This window comes from Phoca vitulina, unplaced genomic scaffold (genome assembly GCF_004348235.1).
Source record: "Phoca vitulina isolate PV1807 unplaced genomic scaffold, GSC_HSeal_1.0 scaffold59, whole genome shotgun sequence".
Taxonomy (NCBI): Eukaryota; Metazoa; Chordata; class Mammalia; order Carnivora; family Phocidae; genus Phoca; species Phoca vitulina.
The window spans coordinates 1,218,168-1,242,877 of record NW_022589762.1 but is presented as its reverse complement, the minus strand read 5'-3'; the positions used below and the strand labels follow the sequence as shown (position 1 = coordinate 1,242,877).

The following is a 24,710-nucleotide window of genomic DNA, read 5'->3' as shown; positions in this document are numbered from 1 at the left end:
GCCAGATTTCTCCACTGTTAAGGTACCCTTTCTCTTTGTGATTAATAAGTAATCTATGGAGTGATACTTTGAGAGTGTATGAATGCCCTACTGGCCAACAATCTTTCACCTAATGGTTTTAGAGTCCATGATGATCTTTACCTGAATTAGTTGCTGCTGCAAAAGGGTGATCTTCTAATTCTATCATTCATTCATTCATTCATTCATATTATCCATTTGACATATTCTGTAAAGGAAACCTCTCCCTCCTTACTTAAATATCAGTGGATTTAGATTGTTTTTTCAATGTGTTATAATCCATTACTATCAATTTTAAAAAAAGGTATGGTGCATTTGAGGGCTTTTCACCTGAGATGTATGTGACACGGAGAAGGGTTGCAGGGAGCAAGTGTCAAAACAGGGCAACCCGTCAGGGGGCAGAAATCCCACTGGGAGGTTGCTGGCTCGGCTGGTGACAGAGTCATGGGAAGTGGCCAGGCTCAGGCTCCGCTTGGAAGATGGGGTCACAGAGCTTGCTGGTGGGCAAGAGAGACATGGGGGGTGAGAGAGACGTGAAGTGTAACTGCAAGGGTTGTGTCTTGAGCCAGAAACTGCAGGTGTCACTTAATAAGGGAGACGATGGGGGTAGGAGTTCTGTCATTCCACAAATCTCATGTTGTGAGCCCACTGCTGGTTGACCAAGAGAAACGCAGACTTTCCCTGGATAACTTGAGGGACATAGGGAAGCATGAGAAGAGTCCTCACTTTTAGTCAAACGCTCTGCCCCACAGCTGGCCCCTCTGACCATTGCAGCCCTCAGCCCTGCTCCACGGGCCAGCCCCTCTAGGTCACTCACTATCTGCCATCTTTCATGCCCAACATTCTCCTCCACTGGATGACTCATTTTGTTTCTCTACCATGGCCTCCACGTTCCCAGAAGCCCGGACACTCTGAGGGGCTCTTCCCACATCCCCTTCCCTCTCTGCCTGCTGGCTGCTCCACTCCGCCAAACCTCTGTCCAGTCTGGGGCCTCCCTGTGTGTCTCCCCATAGGCTCCCTGTCCGGGTCCCCATAGGGACCTCTGAACAGACACCTCAGTCATGAGCCTGGTTTGAGTTATTTCCCTCGGTCCATGCACTTCATGAAAATTAAGACTTCTACCTTCTATGGCCATAAAGACTTTTCCAGAATATTCCATGACAGTTGCACACACAGAAGATTTCTAGGTGGCTCTGTGACCTTAATCTGTATACAGACACTCTCCCCTCTGATACAGCTGAAAATTCTTGTTATAAATGTGCTCTAAAGTTACTGGTTCCTAAATACTAGTCTACTGACAAGTGTTAGAGTGGTTGCATGAAAATCAGTCAAACCCCATCTCCAGAGTTTATGATTTCATGGTTCCAGACTGAGGCCTGGGAATCAGTATTTAGAAAATGACCCAACTCCTCAGCTGTTGCCTCTCCAGCCAGGTGTGGGAACACTGCTTTAAATGTAAGAGGGGCAGGTATTTTAGCCCCAGAGAGGTTCTCTTACTTCTGGCTTTAAGCAAAACAAATATGACAACTCTAGCCTACGGGGTGCCAGGCAGTCCGTCACACGTACTGGGTGAGGACAAAGATGAAGAGAATGGAAGAAAAAAACTTCTGGTCTCTGTCCTCAAGAACTCAGAGCCTATTTGGGTGAGACAAGACTGTCACAAATGAAAAACACTGAAGAGCATTTATAGAACGGATACAAATAAATGTATATTAATATTCTGCAAACAGAGAAAATGTGGCTGGCAGGCAAAATAGAGGTAGAGAAAGGCTGAATTTGTGAAGGAGAAAGGAGCATTAAAGACTCCAAGCTGGCAAGAAGTTCACGTTTACCTCCAAACTGTTGGCCCATCTGCTTCTTTCAACTAATATGGAACCATTCTTTGGAGAGAAGTACAGAGGCTGGGGGTGCAGCTGTGAGGCTATAATGGGAGTGGTTTGCACGTCACCCTTTTAAGCAGCAAAAACAATTCACTGTGTATATTGGTAATAAGTTGGGAATGCCTTAAGTGAAGGAAATCAAGATGGTGACCTGGAAGGCAGACAGGCCACAGATGGAGCTAAGGAAGTGAGATTTCTCTGTTGTTGCACCTGCTCCAGCTGGAGGCTGTGTTCCTTTTGCTACTACGGTGCATTTCCTTACCCTGACTGACCCAAGCCACATCCCGCGGCCATGAGCAGCCCACACCTCCCTCCTTTTCCAAGAGGAAGGCATTTTCCCCAGGCTACCATGGAGAACGTCTGTGTCTACAGTGGAGAGAGGTCTGTGACTAGCAGGACTTGGGGCCTCCTCTCCAACGCACCCCACCAATGGCCCATCTCCACCCGGGAAGACCTCTCTACGCCCTTCACAGACTCCCATCCTGTGGGTGGGATGGGTTTCCTGTAACCCAGGATTTCCCAGACATGCCTGCTTGTCAGAATCATCTGGGATGCTTGCTAAAAATACGGATTTCTGGGCCCCAAACTGCAACAATTGAATCAGAATCTCCAGAAGAGAGGCTTTATAAAAAACCAATTCTTTAGACAGCAGGGTAAATCCGGGAAACCTCACTAAGCCTTGTACCCTCTCTTACCCATGGGTGACCAGCTGCTGCCTGGGCTGAGGACATCATTCTTGAAGAAAAAAAAAATGTAATGTGTTTTTCTGTCTAAAGACCAATAGTGATAACAGTAAATACTAACCTTTATCAGCTGTGTGCCAGGCTCTGTACTAGGGTATTTTTTTTAAGAGTAGGAATTATATTTTTTCCAGTTTTATTGAGAAATAATTGGCCACACATCACTGTATAAACTTAAGGCATGCAACATGATGGTTTGCTTTACATTTATTATGAAATGATCGCCACAATAGGTTTAGTTAACATCCATTGTCTTATATAAATACAATAAAAAGAAAGGGGAAAAATCCTTCCTTTTGATGAGAACTCTTAGGATCTAATCTGTTAATATCATAGAGCAGTGTTAACTATAGTCATCATTCTGTACATTACATCATCATGACCTATTTATCTCATAACTGGAAGTTTATACCTTTTGACGCTCTCATCCAATTCTCCCTCCTCCCACCTCTGGTAACCACAAATCTGATCTCTTTCTTCATGAGTTAGGTGGTTTTTTGCTTTTTTGTTTTTGTTTTTAGGTTCCACATATAAGTGAAATCATACAGTATTTGTCTTTCTCTGTCTGACTTATTTCTCTTAGCATAATGTCCTCAAGGTCCATCCATGTTGTCATAAATGGTAGGATTTCCTCATTTTTTATGGATGAGTAACATTCCAGTGTGTGTGTGTGTGTGTGTGTGTGTGTGTATTATATATACCACAAGTTCTTTGTCCATTCATCCCTCGATAGACACTTGGGTTGGCTATTGTGAATAATGTTGCAAAGAACATGGGGAGTGCAGATATCTTTTTCAGTTAGTGTTTTCATTTCCTTTGGATGTATTCCCAGAATTGGAATCACTGGATCATATGGTAGTTGATTTTTAACTGTTTGAGGAACCTCTATGCTGTTTTCCATAGTGGCTGCACCAGTTTACAATCCCACCAACAGCACACCAGGGTTCCCCTTTCTCCATATCCTTGCCAACACTTGTTATCTCTTGTCTTTTTGATGATGGCCATTCTGACAGGGGTAAGGTGATACCTTACTGTGGTTTTAATTTGCATTTCCCTAATGACTAGTGATGTTGAGCACCTTTTCATGTACTTGATAGCTATCCATATATCTTCTTTAGAAAAATGTCTATTCAGGTCCTATGCCAAAATTTTTTAAACACTATACTTTCTTTAAGATTGATTAATTTATTAATTGATTTGAGAGAGAGAGAACACATGCACCCAAGTAGGGGGGTGAGGGAGAGGGACAAGCAGACTCCACACTGAGCATGGAGCCCAACACAGGGCTCAATCTCATGACCCCGAGATCACGACCTGAGCTGAAGTCAAGAGTCAGACACCCAAACGACTGAGCCAACAAGGCGCCCCTGTGCCAAATTTTTGAATTGGATTATTGGGGATTTTGGTTTTGGGTTGTTGTTTTGTTTTGTTTTTGCTGTTGAGTTGTCTGAGTTCTTTCTATATTTGGATATCAACCCCTTATCGGATATATGGTTTGGAAATATTTTTTCCTGTTCCATAGGTTGTCTTTTCACTTTGATGATTTCTTTTGCTGACCAGAAGATTTTTAGTTTGATGTAATCCCACTTGTTTATTCTTTATTTTGTTGCTGGGTGGGCTGCTTTTTTTGTCTCATGTAATCTTCCCAATAACCTAGTGAAGTAAGTGCTACTGTTATCTCTGTTTTCTCAGAGGCAAACAGAAGGGAAGTTAAGTGACTTGCCCAACTGCAGCTAGCAGCTGCAACTGGCAGAGCTAGGTTGAAACTCAGGCTTCTGACTTCTGAGCTCCATCTATTTGCCATTACACATTACTGATCCTGGGACCTTGAATTAACTAGCTCCACACTCTAATTGTGAGCTTACCAGCCCAGTCCACACCACCACCACTACCCCAATGAAAGGGAAAAAGAAGGAGTTGTAATTTATCTTAAAATCTCTAGTGGGTATATGAATGAGGAGTGATGTTAAGGAAAGCATAGAAAAAGGACACTAATCTCCCTCATGCTGGTCCTCAGGTACTGGAACTCCTTAAGCAACCTGGTGGCATCCTTGCTGAATTCTGTGCGCTCCATTGCCTCCCTGCTGCTGCTCCTCTTCCTCTTCATCATCATCTTCTCCCTCCTGGGGATGCAGCTCTTTGGGGGAAAGTTCAACTTTGATGAAATGCAGACCCGGAGGAGCACATTTGATAACTTTCCCCAGTCCCTCCTCACTGTGTTTCAGGTATGGACTCTTCTCTGCTGGGATGATGAGTGGGAGGGTGTTGAGTGGCGGGGTTGGGTTGTGGGGGAGAAAAGGTGGTGGGAAGCTTCACCCTTGCACTGGGCAACCAAAGCCAGCCTAGATCAGCCATGGAGGGTCCATGCCCAGGAGAGTCTTGAGTTCTTTCTGTAGTTCCCCCTACCCTCGGTCCCCCGTGGAATTCCACTGTTGGATGGACTACTGGGGAAAAAAATATAATTGAGTAGTTTAAAAACTCTTGCTTAACCATGGAACCCTTTATTCAAATAAATTCTACATGAACACCCAAAGTACAAACAGAGGAAAGGAGACTGCCCTTGTTGGGGGAGGGAAGAGTGGTGAAGCTCTGTCTTTCTTACCTACCACGCTTGTCCCCAGAAGAAATATAACTAGCCCATCAACTTTGTCATTTCGTAGATATTTTGGTGTAGAGTAAAGCTAAAGTAGCACTTGTTGAAGTTTCAAAGTAGATTGATTTACAAGAAAAATAGTATGTGGATGTGGCCCAAATCTTAAAGATGGCACCCAAATGACTAATGTTGGGGAAAGCTGGAACAGCATAGTATTCTCTCAACAAACACGTTCACGTTTATAAAAAGGCCCCGAGGAATGGCTAATGGCAGCCATCTTGTGCAGTCGAGTAGAAGGAAATACTTTGACCAGGAAGTCTTTCCAGTCACTTCTCAAAAGTATCATGCGAGGGCCCATGCACTTTGTCTAAGGATAGGGTCAAACTTGACCAGGTGATTAGCTCAGAGCCCCTGGGAGGAAAACTGGGGCCCAAGAGGAGGGAAAGAGGTGGAAAAGAGATTTTAGACAATTCTGTTAACATAGTGGGGCAGGGCAGGGGAGTTTTGGGGTTTGCTGTTGGTCTAACGCTGTGTCCCTTATTGGTGGGAATGTGTCATTCAGATCCTGACCGGGGAGGACTGGAATTCGGTGATGTATGATGGGATCATGGCTTATGGCGGCCCCTCTTTTCCAGGGATGTTAGTCTGTATTTACTTCATCATCCTCTTCATCTGTGGAAACTGTATCCTTTGCTCCTGCCTCCCCGCCCCTGCTGCCCCACCCTCCCTCAGCCTGCAGCACGATGCCAAATACGTGTGCCCAGCAGGTCCTGACTCGGGGCTGAAAAGTGTGGCTGCCCGCCCACAGGGCCCCCAGGCAAGCAGGGGAAAGGTGTGCTCTGGGGAGAAAATGTGTCCTGTCCCAGAACCACCTTAGCCGTGGAGGCGGGTCTTGGTGAAAGCCTGGAGCTTTGGCATAGGTGGGGATGTAAGTTTATCTTCCTGAACCAGTTTGGGCTGTAGTGTTGCCCAACTCCAGGAGGCGTGTTCTCATTATAGTCTAGGCGAACAACGCCCCCTGGTGTTGTGCATGGACAGACACTCAGATAGATTCCAATGTGAACACACTTAGATCTGGGCACCCTGACTGCCCTGGCCTCTGGCTGCTGGAGGTAAGAAGTGCCGTCCAGAGGAACTGAGCTGTCATCCTTGAAATGACCTTCATCTCTCCTCCCTGTTTCTGCTCAGTGTCCCTCCCTCTGAAGCCGCTCTCCAGGACTTTCGTCCCAGGCAGAGCCGGACAGGCTTCACCAAGCAGACCTGACAGGTCCTTGCTGATCCAGGCCATGGGTGGGTTTCTGGGATCTCAAGCCACAGGCAGTCTAACCCCGTGAGGGTTGTGTGCAAAGGAGATGGTAAAGTAGAAGCAGCTCTGGCCCAAGACTTGGGTTTATTTTTTTATTTTTTTTATTATTTTTTTATTTTTTTATTAAGACTCGGGTTTAAGTCAGGGCTTAACGTAGTGCTGAAAGCTTGGGCATTGGTGCCAGCAGACCGGCTTCACTTTTTACCAGCTGGGTAACCTCGGCAACTAAAGGCCCTCTACCTCAGTGTCTGTAAAACGGGGTGACGAAATATCAGTGCCTACTACTTCACAGGTCCTGGTGAGGTTTAACGGGTGATGTATGTGAAGCCCCTGCCCACGGTGCCAGGGGCCGGGGGCAGGTATACGCTAGCACCCTTGGGCAAACCCTTCACCCCTGTGGGTTGTGGCTTCCTGGTATGTGAAATGGTGTGACTGTCCGGGGGCCTGGGAGGTGGAGGTTAGACTTAACAAACGATAAGACCCGTGCAGCTATACTTTCTTTGATTCTGCAGTTCTCTGACCCACAGTGTTTCTGTTCAAGGTGGTGGTGGGGGTGGGGCGGCGAGAAGAAAAGGACAAATGACCACTTTGATTCGGAGTTCCCAAGATTCGGTCAGCTTCAGCTGGACACTCCAAGGGTCTTTGTGCAGGCTCACATTAAGAGTTGGCACAGATATCAGGCTGCCTCCTCAGTACCCGGTTTTAGTGAACCGCTCTTAAGAACATTCTGCATTCTGCTAGAGATAATGCTGTTTATAATGTCAATTACAGCCAGTCATCTCAGTGGGGAAACCAATAACGAAACCCAGCAATTAAGGAGCAAGGCAGGCTCACTGCCTCACTTGCTGCCCACTCCAGCCTGCAAGCTAGCCTGTTCTCAACCCCTTAGAAAACTCCCGGTAGCTAGGAGGGTGATGGGGAGGGAGAGGGGTGGAGGAGGGACACCACTAGGCTGGGAACCCTCAGGGTGAGTCACCATTGAGCTCACTCTGTGAGGAACTCTATCACTGCTTGTCCTGTACCTCCCTGGCCCCTGTGCCCATCAAAAACCCCAAGGCCAAGGGTCATTTTCTTTAAGAATGGACACAAACAGATATCCTACTGAATGTGTTCTTGGCCATTGCTGTGGACAACCTGGCTGATGCTGAGAGCCTCACCTCTGCCCAAAAGGAGGAGGAAGAAGAGAAGGAGAGAAAGAAGCTGGCCAGGTAACCCCCTAAGCTTACCCAGACCCAGGGCCCCAGGGTCCCAGTTCTGGAATGCCATTCCCATTAGTGGTAAAGAGAGGCTTGGGTGCTGGCCCCTGTCAGCCATTCCTCGAGGGCACTGGGTTTGGGGCTTCCTAAGAAAGCTGGGCCTCTCTGCTAATACCTAGGCATTGCTCTAAATAGGGACCATCATGAATTACAGTCTCTGTGAAGGTGCTGGATTTCCCCCACCTGTCTAAGAAGTTGGAGGATGCTCTTGAGAAGGGAGGTCATGATAGGTGGTGGGAGTAACGGATGCAGAGAGGAAGAAAGCAGCCATTCAGAGAGGAACTGAGTGACTCCTTTTCACTGTTTGATAACTCATCTCCAGTGTTCAGAAAGCAAGATAAGGCCCTGCATTGTCTTCTGTCATTGTCTAAATGGGACTGTCATAGGCCACACACCTGCTGGATACTGAGCAGAGTTTTCCAGGAACCAATCCTGAATCAGATCCAGAAACTTTCTCTGATTCAGACAAGGACTGGAGCAGCTAAGAACCTGAAAGAGGCCAACTGAGTACCAGACAGAGCAAGGTGTGGCCAGGCCAGGCATTGTGGGCCCAGCCCAGTGGCATCTGGGATTGAGTGACACATGCCATGTGCCCTGGGTGAAGGAAGATGGACATAGGCGCAGGGAGTCTGCTCCCACCGGTCCCCAGCAGACCACAGGGTAGTCTGTGTCTTCATGTTTCCTATCATTCAGTAAACATTCCTTTAATTTTTCCTCCTGCTGACCGGCCAGGACTGCCAGCCCAGAGAAGAAACAAGAGGTGGTAGAGAAGCCAGCAGTGGAGGAGACCAAGGAGGAGAAAATTGAACTGAAATCCATTACAGCTGATGGAGAGTCCCCACCCACCACCAAGGTAAGAAGCCATCCCCTTCCAGGAGCTGGGAGGCCCATTGCTGGGGGAAGGAGGGCACAGTCTTCCCAGGCCAGGCACCCATGGAAAGGAGGGAGGAAGGAAAGAAAGAGACTCAGTGGAAGAAAGCCCAGGAGGGTGGAGCAGGAGGGCTAGCAATGTGAAGAGAAGGCCAGCTGGGTGAGTCCCAGCCTTCTGTTGATGCCTTAAAGGATATATGCAAGATAGCAAGGGTATATTTTTGAGTCAACAGCTCAGCCATTGACTATGATGCAATTTCAAGGCTACTCTAAGCCTCTCTAACTAGTGAATGTTTCTAACTGGATTCTTCCTCCTAGATCAACATGGATGACCTCCAGCCCAATGAAAATGAGGATAAGAGTCCCTACCCAAACCCAGAAAATACAGGTACCAATCCCACTGCCTAACCCTGAGATTGGGAGGTTGGGGGTAGAGATCCAGATTCTAAAGCCATATGGAAGTAGCTATGTATCAGGGACTGGTGTTTCCAGTTTCCCTCTACAAGTACGTTGCACTGCTAAATGTCTTCTCTCTCTGTAGTTAGGCATTACCAGTTATCATCCGGAGAACTTTGCTCCTGGCTTCCTCATAATAACAACATAACATTAAATAAATTGTGTTTGAGCAGTCTTTTATGCCCTTTGGAAGGTGGATTCTATAGACATTTAAGGTTTTATTATATTTATGCCATAAAATCATTAACTTATATAATTTGCATGTTGCAGCATTACTCTTGCTTAATGATAATCGTAAATCCCGACTCTGTCCTGCCCTTACTTGGGTGGCAGTGCTGAGTACAAGGACTGCTGCCACCACAGATGCCCCACCTGTTGCTCTGTAAAATACTTTCATTTATTATAAAAAGAACTCTTCACAACTCAGCCTTCTCATCTTCCAATACCTAAGTTGGCAGGCAGTGTCCTTTGAGAAGGCTTACTGTCAGAGGTCCTCAGGCCTCCCTCCAGAATTCGTTTCTCTGCCTCATGAAGTTCCACATCCCATACAAGCCCCGGGCTTGCCTCCCTGTCCCTACAACTGCTGCCGTCGCTCTCAGCTTCAAGCCTGCCATCAGTTGCACACAGCAAGGGACCGTTGTTTTACTGGCATTTCCTTCTCTGTGGAGGTTGAGCTATATTTGGGTTGGTAACCACGTTAAGTGGCTAAAAACCTTCTACATGTATGAGCAAAGCTAGGTTTTCCTTTTGGTCTCCCCTCCACCGGTCCTCTGCAGGCTTGTCTGCAGTGCAGCCATCTTCCATGTCCCTTGGGAAGCAGGCTCTCAGCCATCATTCCGTCCTCACTCACCTCCCACCTCCAGGGAAGGAGGATTTGGTTTGCTGGGGATTGGACCAAGGGAAGAGCAGGAAGGGTGCCTGAAGCCTGCAGTCTCTTCTGGGTGGAAATTCTTACAAGATTTCAAAGACTAGACATGTTGACCAAAGTCAATGGGGAATCCTGTCTTGGTCCTAATCACCAAATTAACTCTAACATGACATTTTGGAGATAATATGCAGGGGGAAATTGAATATGGACTGGAAACTAATGATTTTAAACAAAAACTACTTAAAATCATTAGTTTCCATTTATTTTGTTACTGCAGTGGTGTTATTATAGTTCTAGCTTATAAATGTAGACGTGTGTATGGCTGGAATCTAAAATATTTAGAAGGTGCTTTAAAATATACTCCAGCAGCTCCTGTTGAAGCTGGATATGGAGGGTCACCACACAAGTCTCTTGACTTGTGTGTATATTTTCAAAGTTTAAAAGGAAAGACAGTAATCAAAGGAATCCCCCTGTGCCCCAAGCAGAGCCAACCCCAGCTGCACACAGCACAGGGGAGAGCACGGATAGCCCAGGCCTGCTCCTTCTACCTTGTGGTGGGGCAGCCACACCTACGACCATAGTCTCTAGTTTCATCATTCTAAATATACTAGTGCCTTTTCTCTTCTTCGTTGCCCTTTGAAATCAAAGAGAAGCAGGTCAGGGGAAAAAAAATAATGAGGACATTGTCACCATATTGGCCACTATAGAAAAGTCCCTCTGTTGACCCAGCTCTGAGGATTCTTGGAATGGTTTTGCTTTTTGACTGAAAAGCTCTTCCCACATTCTGCTGATTTGTCAGGATTCTTTAGATTTTTTAGAGTGTCCCTTCCCCCGTCATGTGGTCACCCTTCTCTAGCTTCCTGCAGACCCAGCCCTTCCCGGGTTTTTCTTGGTCCCATGCATCTCGCACATCTGTGTTGAGAACTCCGGTTCATAGATAGTTGAGGCTGCCCTGCCTCAGCCCACCACCACACTCAGGCCTTCAAGGCCAACCCCCACAGCCCCCCATTTGTTCACCATCCCTGCTTTCCATTTTCTCACCCAAGGGTGGTAGGCTTTTAAAGCTGGTGGTTCCTCATGTTCCACCTTCCTCCAAGGGACCAGCCTCTGCTTCCTGGCTTCTCCTTCCCCTGCCTCTGCAGGTCACCTCCTGGACTCTAATATCAGGTGCAGCAGAAGTCCCCAGAGATTCCTCCCAGAATCACTTGGCCTGCTGTCTCTGTTCTTGTCAATCTCTCATTCCCACCTGCTCCTCTCTCTTCTGAACCAGAAAAGGCAAGGAACCTGATCTGCTATTGTCCTCCCAACCCTGCCCCTTCTGCTTTACAGCCTCTGGGCATCCTGCCTCTGCTGTGCCCACTTCATACAGATGCCCCTTGGGAGGCAGCGCTGGTGAGCATCGCACCTGCCCCACTTACAGCCAGAGAGAGAAGGGGTAGGGCCAGAGAATACTCTCACACCTCCCCCTGCCCCCACTTCTCACTCAGGCTTCCTCTTCTCTCCCTATGCCCGTGACCCTCCACACCCGGCCCAGGTTGCTGTGCTTGCTTGTCCAGGTTGCACCCAAAGGTGTGTGCCGAAGCGGCTCAGTGGGGCAGAGCTCCAGCCTGCGCCCCCCTAGCCAGGGCCTCTGCCCTCACAGGAACCCCCAGTGGAGGGGCAGTTTTCTGATTGGCACAAAGTGCCAACCAGCCAGCCGTGGCATATCAATCCTTCCCTCCCTGTTGAATCCCCAAAGCTCAATAGTTGGTTGGAGTCTCCCAGCTTACTATACACTAAATTTTAGAAATATCTACTCACCTAGGAAGGGTGCCAAGATTGTGCTTTTATTTAATGGATTCATTTATTAGAGGGAACATACAGATGATAAGAGTCATTGAGGACTTAAAATTAACAAGGACACTTGAAAAAGGAAGTGAATGACACCAGAGTGCTGTGGGGAGATTCCAACTGCTGTAGGGGGTTCGAGCAGGAGCAGAGCCATGGGTTGGGGAGTGGAGGGAGAGACAGCCAGCCTTCGCGGAGAAGAGTAGGCTGGGCTGGGCTTGGCATCTGGGGAGTGGGAGAGAACAGAAGTTATTTCAGGACCATACTATTGTCGTAGACAGGGAGCTGGAAGAAACCGTGGAGGTATTCATTCACTTAATAACTACTAATGAGGGTGGGAGAATGGGGTGGCTGGGTGGTGGACATTGGGAAGGGTATGTGCTACGGTGAGCGCTGTGAATTGTGTAAGACTGATGAATCACAGACCTGTACCCCTGAAACAAATAATGCATTATATGTTAATTAAAAAAAAATAACTACTAGTGAAACACCTATTGTGTGCCAGGCACTGTGGCAGGCCCCAGGGATACACCTGTAGGCAAGACAGGCAAGGCCACTGCTCTCCTGGAGCTTACATTTCAGTGGGAGACAGACAGTGAGCAAGAAAAGAGGCCAACTGAAAAGGTAACGTCAGGTAGCAGTGAGCAGCAAGGAGATAATGAAGCCAAGGACTATGTGAGCGAGTTCCTCGGTGGCATGGGGCTGCTTTGGCTGTGTGGTCGGTGAAGGCCTCTTGAAGGAGGTGGCATTCAGGCTGAAACCTGAATGAGGCAGAGGAACTAGACATATGGAAATCAGAGGAAAACTCTTTCTAGATGGAGGGCTAGCAAATGCAGAATCTCTTGGGCAGACTGGTCTGTGGAGGAATCCGAAGAGGCCAATGTGCATGGAGCAAAGAGAACAAAGGGGAAAGGTAGTGGGTGAGACAGGGACTAGGCAGGAGCCAGTGGGGCAGGGCCTCCGAGGCCACCTGAGAGGTTTGGATAGTTGAAGACTCACCAGAGGTTCTCAGGCAGAGGAAGATAAGATCTGGTGTCTGAATTACCTTTAGCAAACTGTGCTGCATGGAAACAGGGCAGTAGATGGTCAAGAGTAAAACTGGAGGCAGTGAGGACGTTAAGTAGTGGTCCCGTGAGAGGCGGTGGCCGCTTGGGCCAGAACGGTGATGCTAGAGATACGGAGAAGTGGCGGAACTTGGGGTGCATTTTGCAGGACTTGCTAGTGGCCTAGAAGTCAGAGAGAGAAAATGAGCAATGGGAGGAGATGAGGTTTTGGAGCTGAGCCAGCAGAGAACATGCCCGATGCAGCAGCAGGTGCATCCTCAGCCTTCTGTCTCCGGACGCCACCCACACAGCTCGCTTCCGGGGGGCGTGGCCTTGCCAATCATGCCAGTGAACTCTGGGGTCACACTAAAAACTGTAAGTCCCTTGAGGGCAAGAACCACAGCTTTGTGTTCAGTACGCTGTAGGCACTAGATGTTAGAAATAATATTTTTATCTGAATTGGCCATGAGCAAAATCACAGAGGTGAAAGTGAGTATCAAATGGGGTGGGGACAAGGATCACCGAGGATCAAGTGTCGGGCATTCAGCTACCCCGGAGTTTTACCTTTGAGCACTGGCACCTGCCATCTGGAAAGCAAGTCCACAGTGCGCTTCTCCACACCTCCGAGAACGGAGATGAGAAAATAAAGATCCCCAAGGGAGTCCACTGGCATCTGGGAGCGGGAGTGTAGGTAGTTCTGTTGCCAACCCCATAAACAGAACTTTACCTGACTTTTCCTACTCTGCCAACCTCGCTCCTTATCCATAATACATGCAAAGCCTCACAGCTGTCAGATTTCTGGCCTTTTACAAATTTGGGTTTGTCCTTTAGAAGTGGTTTCCTCTTAAACATTATGCCTGGAATTCAGCTGCTCTGTGTCTGAACCGACTGACTTGCTTCTCCCTAGCAATGGAAATCAGGGTAGAGCTTCAAAACAGCAAGGCAGGCTATTGCAGATGGAAGAGCATGAAAAACTCTTCGCCAGGAACTCGGAAAACCACAAAGCTAGGAAATATGTTTTTCTATAAACACGAATGATTAAAGTAAGCATTAAATTACCTATTACCAAATTATCATGCATAAGAAATTGTTGGGTCATTTAGAGCAAAACTGAAAAGAATACAAACAAGTTGGGCAGGAATTTAAGAGCCTTCTCAGTGAAATTTCATTTGTAAAGATTTCGATTTAGGCCAACTCCAGTTTTATTTATTTTGTTTTACTAGGAGACTCTACCTTTCTTCTACCTACCGAGTTTTGGTTAGAAGGCTCCAACCGTTGGCCTGTACACAATTTTTCATCTCACAGCTCTCTTCTGCTAAAAATATTAATTGCTTTGTTGGTCAGCTCTAATTACTCCAGGGGAAAAAAAACTGATTTATGCCTACATTCTGCTGATCCTCCAAAAAAACCTTGGGGCCCTAAATGCTTCTTGCTTGATAAAGAACCATTCTGTGCCAAGCATTTTTTTTTTCTCTGCACCACCTGGCTTCATTTTAACCAGAAGAAGAGAGAGTATGCAGAGACATGGCTGGTCCATAAGATAAACTTCTCATAACTGTCTTTCCAACAGCTGAGTCTCCACCTGACCTTCTTTTACAAAGTCCTCTTCCTTATAAAGCAAATGTTAGTGTGAAAGTGTAATCATCATCAAAAACTAAGGGCAACTACGTGCTGGGCATAGTGTCTCTCTCTATAGTGTCCCTCTCAGAGATGGAACAGATAGATACATGTAAAATCAGGCATTCGAGCTATTTTGTCCTGGGTGCCAAGTGAATGCAGGAGGCCAACAGGGCTCTGGAATCACAGGAAGGTCATTCTGGAGAGCCCAGGTACTCATGAGAGCCATGTGAATGATACTGTCTGACATGGGAGTCCTTCTAGCTCTGCAGAGAGGGAGATGAGAGCAGTTCAAATAAGGAGACGGAGTGAGGAAAGGAAAGGAGAAAGCACATGGCGAGTGTATTCATTTCCTGGGGCTCTCATAACAAATAACCATGAACTTGGTGGCTTTAAACAGCAAACATTTATTTTCTCACGGTTCTGGAGCCTACAAGTCTGAACTCAGGTGTTGGCAGGACCATCCCCTCTCTCAAGGTTCCAGGGAGGATCCTCTCTCACCTCTTCCCCATCTCTGCTGATGGCCAGCTGTCCTTGGCGCTCCTTGCCTGTCAGCCTCATCACTCCCGTCTGCCTCTGTCTTCACATATGTGTCTCTGTGTCTCCTTATAAGGACAGCAGTCCTTGGATTTAGGGCCCACCCTACTCCAATATGACTTCATCATGACTCTACATCTGCAAAGACACTGTTTCCAGAGTAAGGTCACATTCTGAGGTTCTGGCTAGGCATGAGTTTGTGGGGGACATGATTCAACCCACTACCATGAGCCTTCAGAAAACAGGCTGATGTGAGTGGAAAGTCTGTCAGGGAATAAGAGCAGGCAGAGGTCAGACTGAGAAAGATGTTAAGCACTACCTTATAGGCTATGAGTCTTTCCTATGGGTAGAGATCGTAACAACAGCTAACGTTTATATAGCACTTGCCATGTGCCAGGCGCCACTCTGACATAGGTATGTACTATTATCCCATTTACAAATGGGGAAACTGAGACACAGAGAGACTAAATGCCAAAAAGAAACAGAGCCAAGATTTGGGTCAAGGCATTGGCTGGAGAACCCATGCTCTTACTCCCATTCCCCTTCTAAACATTTTTAAATACATTTGATCAGAACAGGATATGTAGTAGTTTCCTACCATGGGCAATGACCTCGCAAGCAAAGTAAGCCATTTCCTTTTGGTCCACAGTGAATGTGGCCACTAGCCTGGAGAACAAAGGGGCTTCTTTAACTGGTGCTAATGTCTAGACTTTTGAATGAAGTGCTTGTTGTGGTCAGCATCGTTGCTCTTTTATCCCTACAGCACATGAGTTTTTGGTATTTTTCAGGAATGGGAGTGTTAATTTTAAACTCCTAGAACCTTCAAGGATGGGGTTGCTTGCAACTCAACTGAGCTGTACCCATGCCCCTACCTGCAGCCTAGATGGAAAAGACACCTGGCAATGCCCTAGTCTTACCTGATCACCTTTCCTAGTGCCTTACAACTAGGATAACCAACCATCCGAATCCACATGGGACTGAGGAGCCTCCTGGGATGTGGGAATCTCAGTTTAGAAACCAAGACAGTTCTTGGCAAACTGGGATTGAACTAGTCACCCTACTTACAACCCCCCTTGTGTGCTGCCAGAAAAGTCTCTCTAACAAAGATTCCAGCACTCACAGGGAGAGAGCTGAGTGTCTCAATTGATACCTCTCATTTTCAGAGACGCAAATGATGTCTTGATTTTGGGCAGTAGGAAGGTATCTGGAAGAAGGCAGCATAGCAGTAAAACCTCGTGGGAGTAGTGGAGTTATTTAGAACGGTGCTTTTTTTCTTACAGGAGAAGAGGATGAGGAGGAGCCTGAGATGCCTGTGGGCCCCCGCCCACGACCACTCTCTGAGCTGCACCTTAAGGAAAAGGCAGTGCCCATGCCAGAAGCCAGTGCGTTTTTCATCTTCAGCCCCAACAACAGGTGTGCAAGAATGGTGGGGAAGGTGGGACTCTGCTCTCTCCAAGCCACATGCTCAGCAGATGCCAGCATCCTCCGACCTCTAGTGGAGCCTGGGACTCTGCCAACCCCCCACAACTTGTATAAACAGTACCCTGGATTCCAAATCAAGAGAACTGTGTCTGTTTTTCCCTCCATTTTTTTGACACATGTAAACTCTATTTCTAGTCTTTTGGTGATTACCTTTGGTAATTTACTAAGTCTATTTAACTTAACGAAGTCTAAAATTAAGCAGTATCCTAGACCTCCTCCTGCAAAATAGAAGGAACTTATACTACTTTAACTCCTCTCAGCCCTCCTAACTTATATGTTGTTGCTTAGTATTTTTAGTCCTAACTATTTTTAACTTAACAAGTTAGACATTATCATCATTATCATTATCATTCTATAGATAATGTAGATTTGGATGTACATACAACTTGCCATTTTACTTGTTCACCATTTTTTCATGCATCTCAGTCCCTCCTTCTGCAATCATTTTCTTTCTTCCTAAGCACATTTTTTTAGGAGCCCCTAGTGTTCCTTTACAGTAAAGTTATTTGGCCTCTGTTTATCTCTGTTTTCATTTCTTGTTCTTGGAAAATAGTTTTGCTATGTATACAATTTTAGGTCAATAGAATTTGTCTCACAGTGTGTTAAACATATTATTATAGTGTATCATTCCTACTATCATTCCTTTGTAGGTAATCTGCTTTTTATCTCTAGCTGCTCTGAACATCTTCTGTTGCCTTGATATTGTTTAGATTTACTACCATGTATCTAGATATGGATTTCTTTCCATTTATCCTGCCTGGGATGTTATGGATTTATATTTTTCTCCAGTTCTTGAACAACATTAAAAATTAGAATAAGAATTTCTAATTCTTGAAAAGTTGCAGCCATAATCTCTTTCTCTCTATTCTTTTCTTCTGGCACTCCAATTAGACATAGGTTAGACCTTCTCATTCTGTCCTCCTATCTCTTACTGTGTCTTGCAAATCTTTTACCTCTTTATCTCTCTTTTCGTATTCAGGGTAATTTCTTCAGATATAGCTTCCAATTTCTTCATTCTCTTTTCAACTTTGTCTATGTTACTGCTTAAACCAGTTTTTAAATCAACTTAATTCTTTTTTCATTTCAAACAATTCCATTTGCTGATTGATTTTCCAGATCCATCTGTCTATATCTAATACTTCCCTTGTTGATTCATCATCTTTGTGCTCAAGTCCTTTATTCTGTTAAATATTCGAAATATAGTTGTTCTACATTCTCTATCTGATGTGTCCAGTATACACAGTCTTTGGGAGGGGGTTCTAAATCACTTGTTTGTAGTTTCTTTTGATTTCCCATCTTAGCGGCTCATCCTCTTGTGTGCTTAATCTTTGATTATGACCTCAATACATTATCTTAGTTGGTGAGATGCCTGTGCACCTAAATTAAGATTGGGAAGCTTTCTTCCAGATGCTTCTTAAGCGTGTTGGCTCAGCCTGAGAGTCCCAAGCTTCTGTGCCCCAACTCGAGTCTGGCTTGAAATGCAGTTTCCTGATAGCAGGGCTACCACTGGCGTTTATCCTCAGGCAACTCTGCCCTTCCTGGCTACCTATCACACAGACCCTGGCTCAGTGGGTTTGTTTATTTGTTTGAAAGGGATAATCATTGCAGACCTCTTAACTCTAATGAAGCCAGAATTGTCTCAAAGGGTTTGTCCTTTCCAGGATTTGCTGCTTCTGCAGCACTAGGGTCTCTCAGAGCATTTAGTCAATCACAATGCTGTGAGCAGAAGTCTGAAACTGGATTCAAGCCCTAACCACCCCCTACCCCCCTACCCCCCACCCCCCGCCAAGCACACACAACACTTTACAAGCTGTCTTTCTGGGCCGGCTCTCCTTCTCGGGTTTCAGTGTTTTTATCTATAAAATGAAGATACTAACACCCATATCCCATTCCTAGGCTGCCAGTATGAGATACTATATAAGACACACTTGGCATTCAAGGATCTAGCATTTGTGACACCGTCAATGAGTGCCCAGAGGTCCATGCATGTAGTTCCTTGTAATTATGCTGAGGTGTGGAATTTAATTGCATGCCTTGAAGCTATTACACAGGAGCAAATTGCCTAGCCAGAGTGTAAGCTGAGCTGGCCTCTCACCATCCACGTCTCTGGGTAGCTCTGTCATTCCCTATACATAAATATATAAAGATCTTATGAAATGATTTTTTAATGATGGGAAAAAGAAGTCCCCCCCCCCAAAGAGCCAGCTGTTAATGTCACAGAAGTATATGAAAATCTGGGGATTCCCAAAGGTCTCAGAGGTAACCCTCCAAAATGTCAAAAGCTAACTGCCTGTGAAAGTGCAAAATTCTGTGCAGATGTGCCTCACAGTGGGGGCACAGAGGGGGGTGGGGTGGGATGTGGTTGTCATTACCCAGCAGCCGTAAGACCTCAGTTGAAGAGCCCACCCCCAAACGAACAAGCACCTTTCACAAGTTGAGTGAAGGAGTGTTGAGCTCCAGGGACCCGGGAGCTGCTTCCCTTGCCTACCTGACGTGCTTCTGTCCTTCTCTCCTCCCCACACAGATTTCGCCTCCAGTGTCACCGCATCGTCAATGACACGATCTTCACCAACCTGATCCTCTTCTTCATTCTGCTCAGCAGCATTTCCCTGGCAGCTGAGGACCCCGTCCAGCACACCTCCTTCAGGAACCATGTATGCATTCCCTTTTGTCCCCTGCACCCCTTCCTCCCAGGAATGGGACTGGGCCCTCAATCAGGAGCCCAATTCCAAATATTGTAATCAGATGCACAATAAACTTTCTTTAAGAGATTAGGGTTTTGGTAGAAACCATCGGAAACAAATAAGAGAACATGTACCCAAATGCTTCAGGCTGGCCTGATTGGCAAAGTTCAGGACTCTCATTGCCCTGTGGATGTTTCCCTGAAGGCTCTGGTTCCTTGCATACTTAGTAAAAAAAAAAAAGAAAGAAAAAAAAAAAAGAAAGAGAGAGAGAGAGAGAAAGAAAGAAAGAAAGAAGAAAGAAAAAGTAGCCACTGACTTCCTGCCTTGCTCCTAATAAACTCTGACCAGTCCCAATCACTGGGGAGATGAGGGGAGCATTGTCAAACAGGTGCCAATGGTGAGGCTGACCTTATATAAAGGAGAGCTTCAATGACCTTGTATAGAGTAGAAAACTAAATTTGGAGACCCAGCCAAGGCTCTGGTGAACAACATTAAAGGCTAGAGTAAGAATTGTTATATCTCGAAGCCTCAAAACTTTGTCAAATCCCAACCAGGTAGGCATGAAGAGAGGAGTCCACCAACCTAAAGCCATACCCATGCCAAACGATTTGGTGGTCCTGCAGCCTGCTTGGTCCAGAGTTTTCTTAGAAAGGTGTTGGCCCTAGCTCTGATCCATCACCTGAAATATAATAGAGGATGAAACCATGCAGCCTGTCCCAAGCCTGGGCAGTCCTCACCTGGAAGATACTCCCTCCCATGCCCCATAGAACACAACACCAGGATTTCCACCAACATGAGAAGCTAGCTGAGTCACACCAATGTGAGTTAAGCATTTTGCATTTTCCTGCAATAAAAAGCAAACCCCACTCTGTTCTTTTGACACGCATCCCAATGGTCTGATTGGGGTTTGTAAGTAAATTGGATTAATGAGAAAAACATCCAACCAAATGCTGCCCAGACCCAGGACCCACTGAGTCCTGCCTTGGAAGCCCCCCTCACATGTCTGGGGACTTCATCTGGAGCCACTAAGCTGCCTGAGGCCAACCCCGCTTCAGGATCCAATGCTGTGTATATGCTACTCATCTCCTAACTTGCTTCCATCTGTCTCCACGTGGAAAATCTCAGGTGACATGTAGTGTGGTTCTGGAGCTGACTTCTCCTTCCAGCCTGCTTCTCTCCCTTCCCACCCCATCCCCACCCTGTTTCTTTTTGTTTTGCAGATTCTGTTTTATTTTGACATTGTTTTCACTACCATTTTCACCATTGAAATTGCTCTGAAGGTAAAGTCCCAACCCCTCTCTCCTCTTCCCTTCCTCCGGGAGCCGGCACTAGCTCTCTGCTGCTGTCTGTTGCTAACACACATGCTTCTGTTGGTGTCGAGTTCACTCTCAGAGCCACTAATCCAATTGTGCTTATTTTTCAGATCCTAGGCAATGCAGACTATGTCTTCACTAGTATCTTTACATTAGAAATTGTCCTTAAGGTAATACAATCTGAGCAATGCACTCTGTCTCTTTCTCTATCTCTGCTCTGTCTGCCTGTCTCTTTTCTCTCTTGTTTCCTTCACTCACTCTTTTTTACTTTCAAGCCTGAGATTGGAAGAATTAGTGCCCCTCACTTTATGCTATGCACTTTGCTCCGGCTCAGAAGCCTGAAGAACCACCACCACCACCCCTCCCCGCCCCCCCCGCCCGGCCTGCTGTGCTGTGCTTCCTCTCAGTCTGGAAGGGGCATGTGGCTCACAGTGTCAACACTGATGCTGTCCTGTTATCAGCTCTGGCACTGTGCCAGTCCGCAGTGCCCCCCCTCCCCCTGCCACACACACACCCACATACCCCATCTCTGGGTAATTGATGACTGACCCCTGCTCAGAGCTCCCTTCCCTCCTCCTGCCCAGAGGAGATGCTGCGCAAACTCCAAGAGTGGAAACACTCATGGGGCATGGAAAGCCACTTGGTCGACCTCCTTTGGACAGCCGTTGTCAACACCTTCCACAACACTTTCCTCAGTACTAGGGGCAGGCACCAGGGCTAGGCTGGAGTTGGGCCTGCATGATAGTAATCATGGGCCTAATGCAAGATTTGGGACCAGCCTGCCAATGAGGGCTTTCAACAGATGACTGTAGATTACTTCTGAATCCTCAGTTTCCTGCTGAGAAGCTTTGTTATGATGCCCCTTGCCCTAGGCGTGGAGGAGGGAGAATCATACTGAAGAGCTAAGTACAGGGGAGTGAGCTGGAAGAAGCTGGAGCACTCAGGTCCCAAACCCCAGTCCTGAGAGAACACAGGCCTGGCCCCACCTGGGGCTGGTGGCCCCAGGTGCTGGTGGCCCTGATGGAGGAACTGCTACAGAATTACCCAATCAGCGGAGCCCACCCCTGAAAGCATTGGGATGGGAGAGATTGTTTTCTAAGTTTTGTTTTATTACTTATATTAATTTATAATTAATGTTCATATTTATCTTATTATGATTTCTATGTTTTTCCAGTATAGTTCTCAGCCTCTAAAACAATGCATCGCCAAGCCATTCCACCTAAGACTCAGGGTGTGATTTCTGAGACGCAGGAAAAGTGCATTTCAGCACTTGCTCTCTTCTCAGAACAACAGGATGGATTTTACCATTACCCTGAACAGAAGGCCTATATGCTCTAAAGCATATGCCTCAGCTTGGTGTCTTCTTCCTGGGAGACTCACCTAGGACTCCTTTCAAGGAGTCCAGGCTCCCTTTTCCCCCTTCATGGGGTTGATGCAAGCCACTGTCCATGCTTGACCATGTACCACAGCCAGCCGGCAGACAGACCATTCCTTTCTTAATGCAACTCCCAAGTCAAGTCCCAACCCTTTAATGTATGTGACAGTTCTAACAGAAGTTGAGTGGAGCAGTTTGGGGTGCCTCTCTTGTGTCTTTATCCCCAGAAAGCTGAGCTGTCCAGACCCCCAATTTCTGTCCCTGGTTCCAGTGATCAAGGGTGTTCCCTGGGTTTTCTCTTCTGCTCAAGGGCAGTGGATCTGACCAGGCCCTGATTCCCGGCAGTGGGAGAGGGAGCCAAGAGCTGCCCGACTACATGAAGATATACTCTGTAAAACCCCTTTCCATGGTGAGCTGAGTTATCCTGGACTTCAGACTCAAGGAGGCACTCAAATCCCCAAACCTCTTTCCCGAGACAAGAAAAGCTCTGAGTCCCAGTTCTCAGGACTGCTCCATAGAGCTTCCCATGTGGATTTCAGCAGTGCTGTCTTTCCTTCAAGGTTGCTATGAGCAGAAGTGAAAGGTCTCTTTGCCAGCATTGTCATGGCAAGAGCCTTCCTTCACTTCACCCTCTCCCTCTTCTACTCCCTTTGTGGCTCAGTGTGCTTCTAAATAAAAACCCCAGTCCCCACTCCACTTCCCTGCACCTCCTTCCACTGGGCCCCTCTGTCTTTCCCAAAGGCTCAGCTTCCTGCCATGGCACAGACAATGATGGTCCCATCCTCCAAGGGGCATTTCGTTTCAGGAACACTTGAAAGACTTGGGGACGTTTGGCCTTAAAAAGAAAGGGCTTGTAGGACCATGACAGTTGGCCTGCATACTGCAAAGGACTGTCACATAGAGGAGGGAGGAGGTGAACCAGGCCCAGTGAGTACAGTTACAAGATACATCTAGTAACTAGAAGGGCTGCCGGGGGAGGCAGTGGCCACCTGTGGCCGGACAGAGGGGTTTTCCTGCCCTGCCAGCTCAGAGAGTCAGTGATCTCATGCCTACCTTTTTTCTTCCCTCATCCTGAAAATACCCCAGCAATAGGCTTTGCTTATGCAATGGCTTAGAACTTTTGGGAAGCAAGAAATGAGTGGGTGGCCATCAGCCAAACGGGGTAAAGGAAGGACACTTTGCACTGGGTACCTGAACCTGGCCTCTTCTGTTGTCTTAAATGCCTAGGATAATTTTCAAATAAATGCTCCAATTTTTCAGTATCCACTTGCCCTTTCTCCCCTGACCACTCTTCCTCTAGCCCTGCCTGGGCATGTGTTTCCCCCCCACACACACACACACACACACTTTCTGGAGTGCTGGTCTCATTCTAGGTCCCCTGACAAATAGGATCCCAAAGTCATAGGACAGACGTTGGCAGAGTGAGACCCACTAGTGCACCTATTCAAGGAGTGCTCCTGCTGTGGAGGGCTCTGTGGTGCTCCATAGTGTCCTCACGGTGTCCAAACCAGGAGTGAGGTGGGGTCAGACTCAGCGCCTTTTCTGAGACTGAAAGTGAGATGGCTGGGGAAGGTGCTTGGCCTTCTACAGGTGCAGCGGTTCTTTGGTTAAGTGAACTGTAGGAGCCACCCAAGTCTAGTCTCTGGGGTCCTAGATCTTCACCAGATACAGGACAGCAAGCCCCTCCAGATGGCAGGCCTTCAAGAGAAATCTCCAACTATATTCCCCTGCAGCCTTTTATATAATATACCCACTTCTAGAAACTGTTGCAGGACACAGGTGTCTCAGTCCCCTGCGACCCCCTGCAGCAAGAGATAAATGGAAAGAATTAGGTTGCGAGAACTATTTTTGCCAGTTTCCCCTGTGTTTGCTTTTGAATTGCTCTGCGGACATGCTGCCCTGGGCATGCTCTGATTCCAAAGAGATAAACTGGACCCCAGATGACCAGGGAGCCACTCTCAGTCTCTCAGCCAATAGCTCCAAATTGTTCCCTTTGGCTGATGCTTCATTGCCCATGGCCTTTCACAACCCTTAACCTGGAAATCTGTTACCTCTTAATTCAAGTCAACAGAATTGGAAAGGTTGTTTGAGTGTCTACAGTGGCTTTATACTGAGCTCAGAGAGAGGTAATAATAGCCAAGTCCTGTAAAAATAATCACCATCCCAGGTGCTCCCATTTTAGTCTTCAAAGGGCCTTCACGTTGTCTTTCTGTGTGTGCCTCACAAAGACAGGGAATAGTATGCCCGCTTTGTAGATGAGGAAACTGGACATCCTTATATAGGAAGAATCCAGAATTCAAATCCAATCTATCTGACCCTATGTTCAGTTCTCTATAGTGACAGCTAACACTTACATGAAGCTTAGTATTTGCAGGGTAGTGTAAGTGTTTTACCTGTAATAACTCATTTGATGCCTACAACCCTATAGGGGAGATATTATCATGACCCTCATTTCTCAGATGAGGAAACTGAGACTCAGAGAAGTTAAGTAACTTGTTCCAGGCCATACAAATAAAATATGACAGGGTTGGGATTCAAACTCAGGCATCCTGGCTCCAGAGCCTATGCTCTTAACCATGGTACCACATTGTCCCTCTGAACACACAGCTCTGGCCTCAAAGAATATCAGTCTAGAAGCAAGATAATAGAACTGAGTTTAGAATATGTGGCATAGATCATAAACACTAATTAAGCTTAGGAAGTGGAGGGATGCTAATTGCCAAAGTTATTAATAAAACTTCTCACTGGGCACTGGGGTGACCAGCTGTCCCAGTTTGCCTGAGCCTGAAGAGTTGCCTGGGTGGGACACAGGACTTCCAGTGCTAAACCAGGAAAATCCTGGGAA

General features: G+C 46.8%; 1 protein-coding gene across 10 annotated transcripts in view; it reads left to right on the top strand.

Annotated features, from left to right (window-relative positions):
• CACNA1C (calcium voltage-gated channel subunit alpha1 C) overlaps positions 1-24,710 on the top strand; it is a 665,215-nt gene that overhangs the window by 529,224 nt on the left and 111,281 nt on the right. For 5 of the 10 annotated variants that reach the window (XM_032390971.1, XM_032390977.1, XM_032390974.1 and 2 more), the window contains exons 14-21: positions 4,656-4,863; positions 5,794-5,914; positions 7,631-7,745; positions 8,526-8,646; positions 8,982-9,051; positions 16,292-16,424; positions 19,018-19,147; positions 20,601-20,660. In XM_032390971.1, coding sequence (XP_032246862.1) covers positions 4,656-4,863; positions 5,794-5,914; positions 7,631-7,745; positions 8,526-8,646; positions 8,982-9,051; positions 16,292-16,424; positions 19,018-19,147; positions 20,601-20,660 — 958 coding nt within the window. Of the gene's footprint in view, positions 1-4,655; positions 4,864-5,793; positions 5,915-7,630; positions 7,746-8,516; positions 8,647-8,981; positions 9,052-16,291; positions 16,425-19,017; positions 19,148-20,600; positions 20,661-24,710 lie in introns of all 10 variants that reach the window. The other 5 variants (XM_032390968.1, XM_032390970.1, XM_032390969.1 and 2 more) reach the window with 2 other exon arrangements.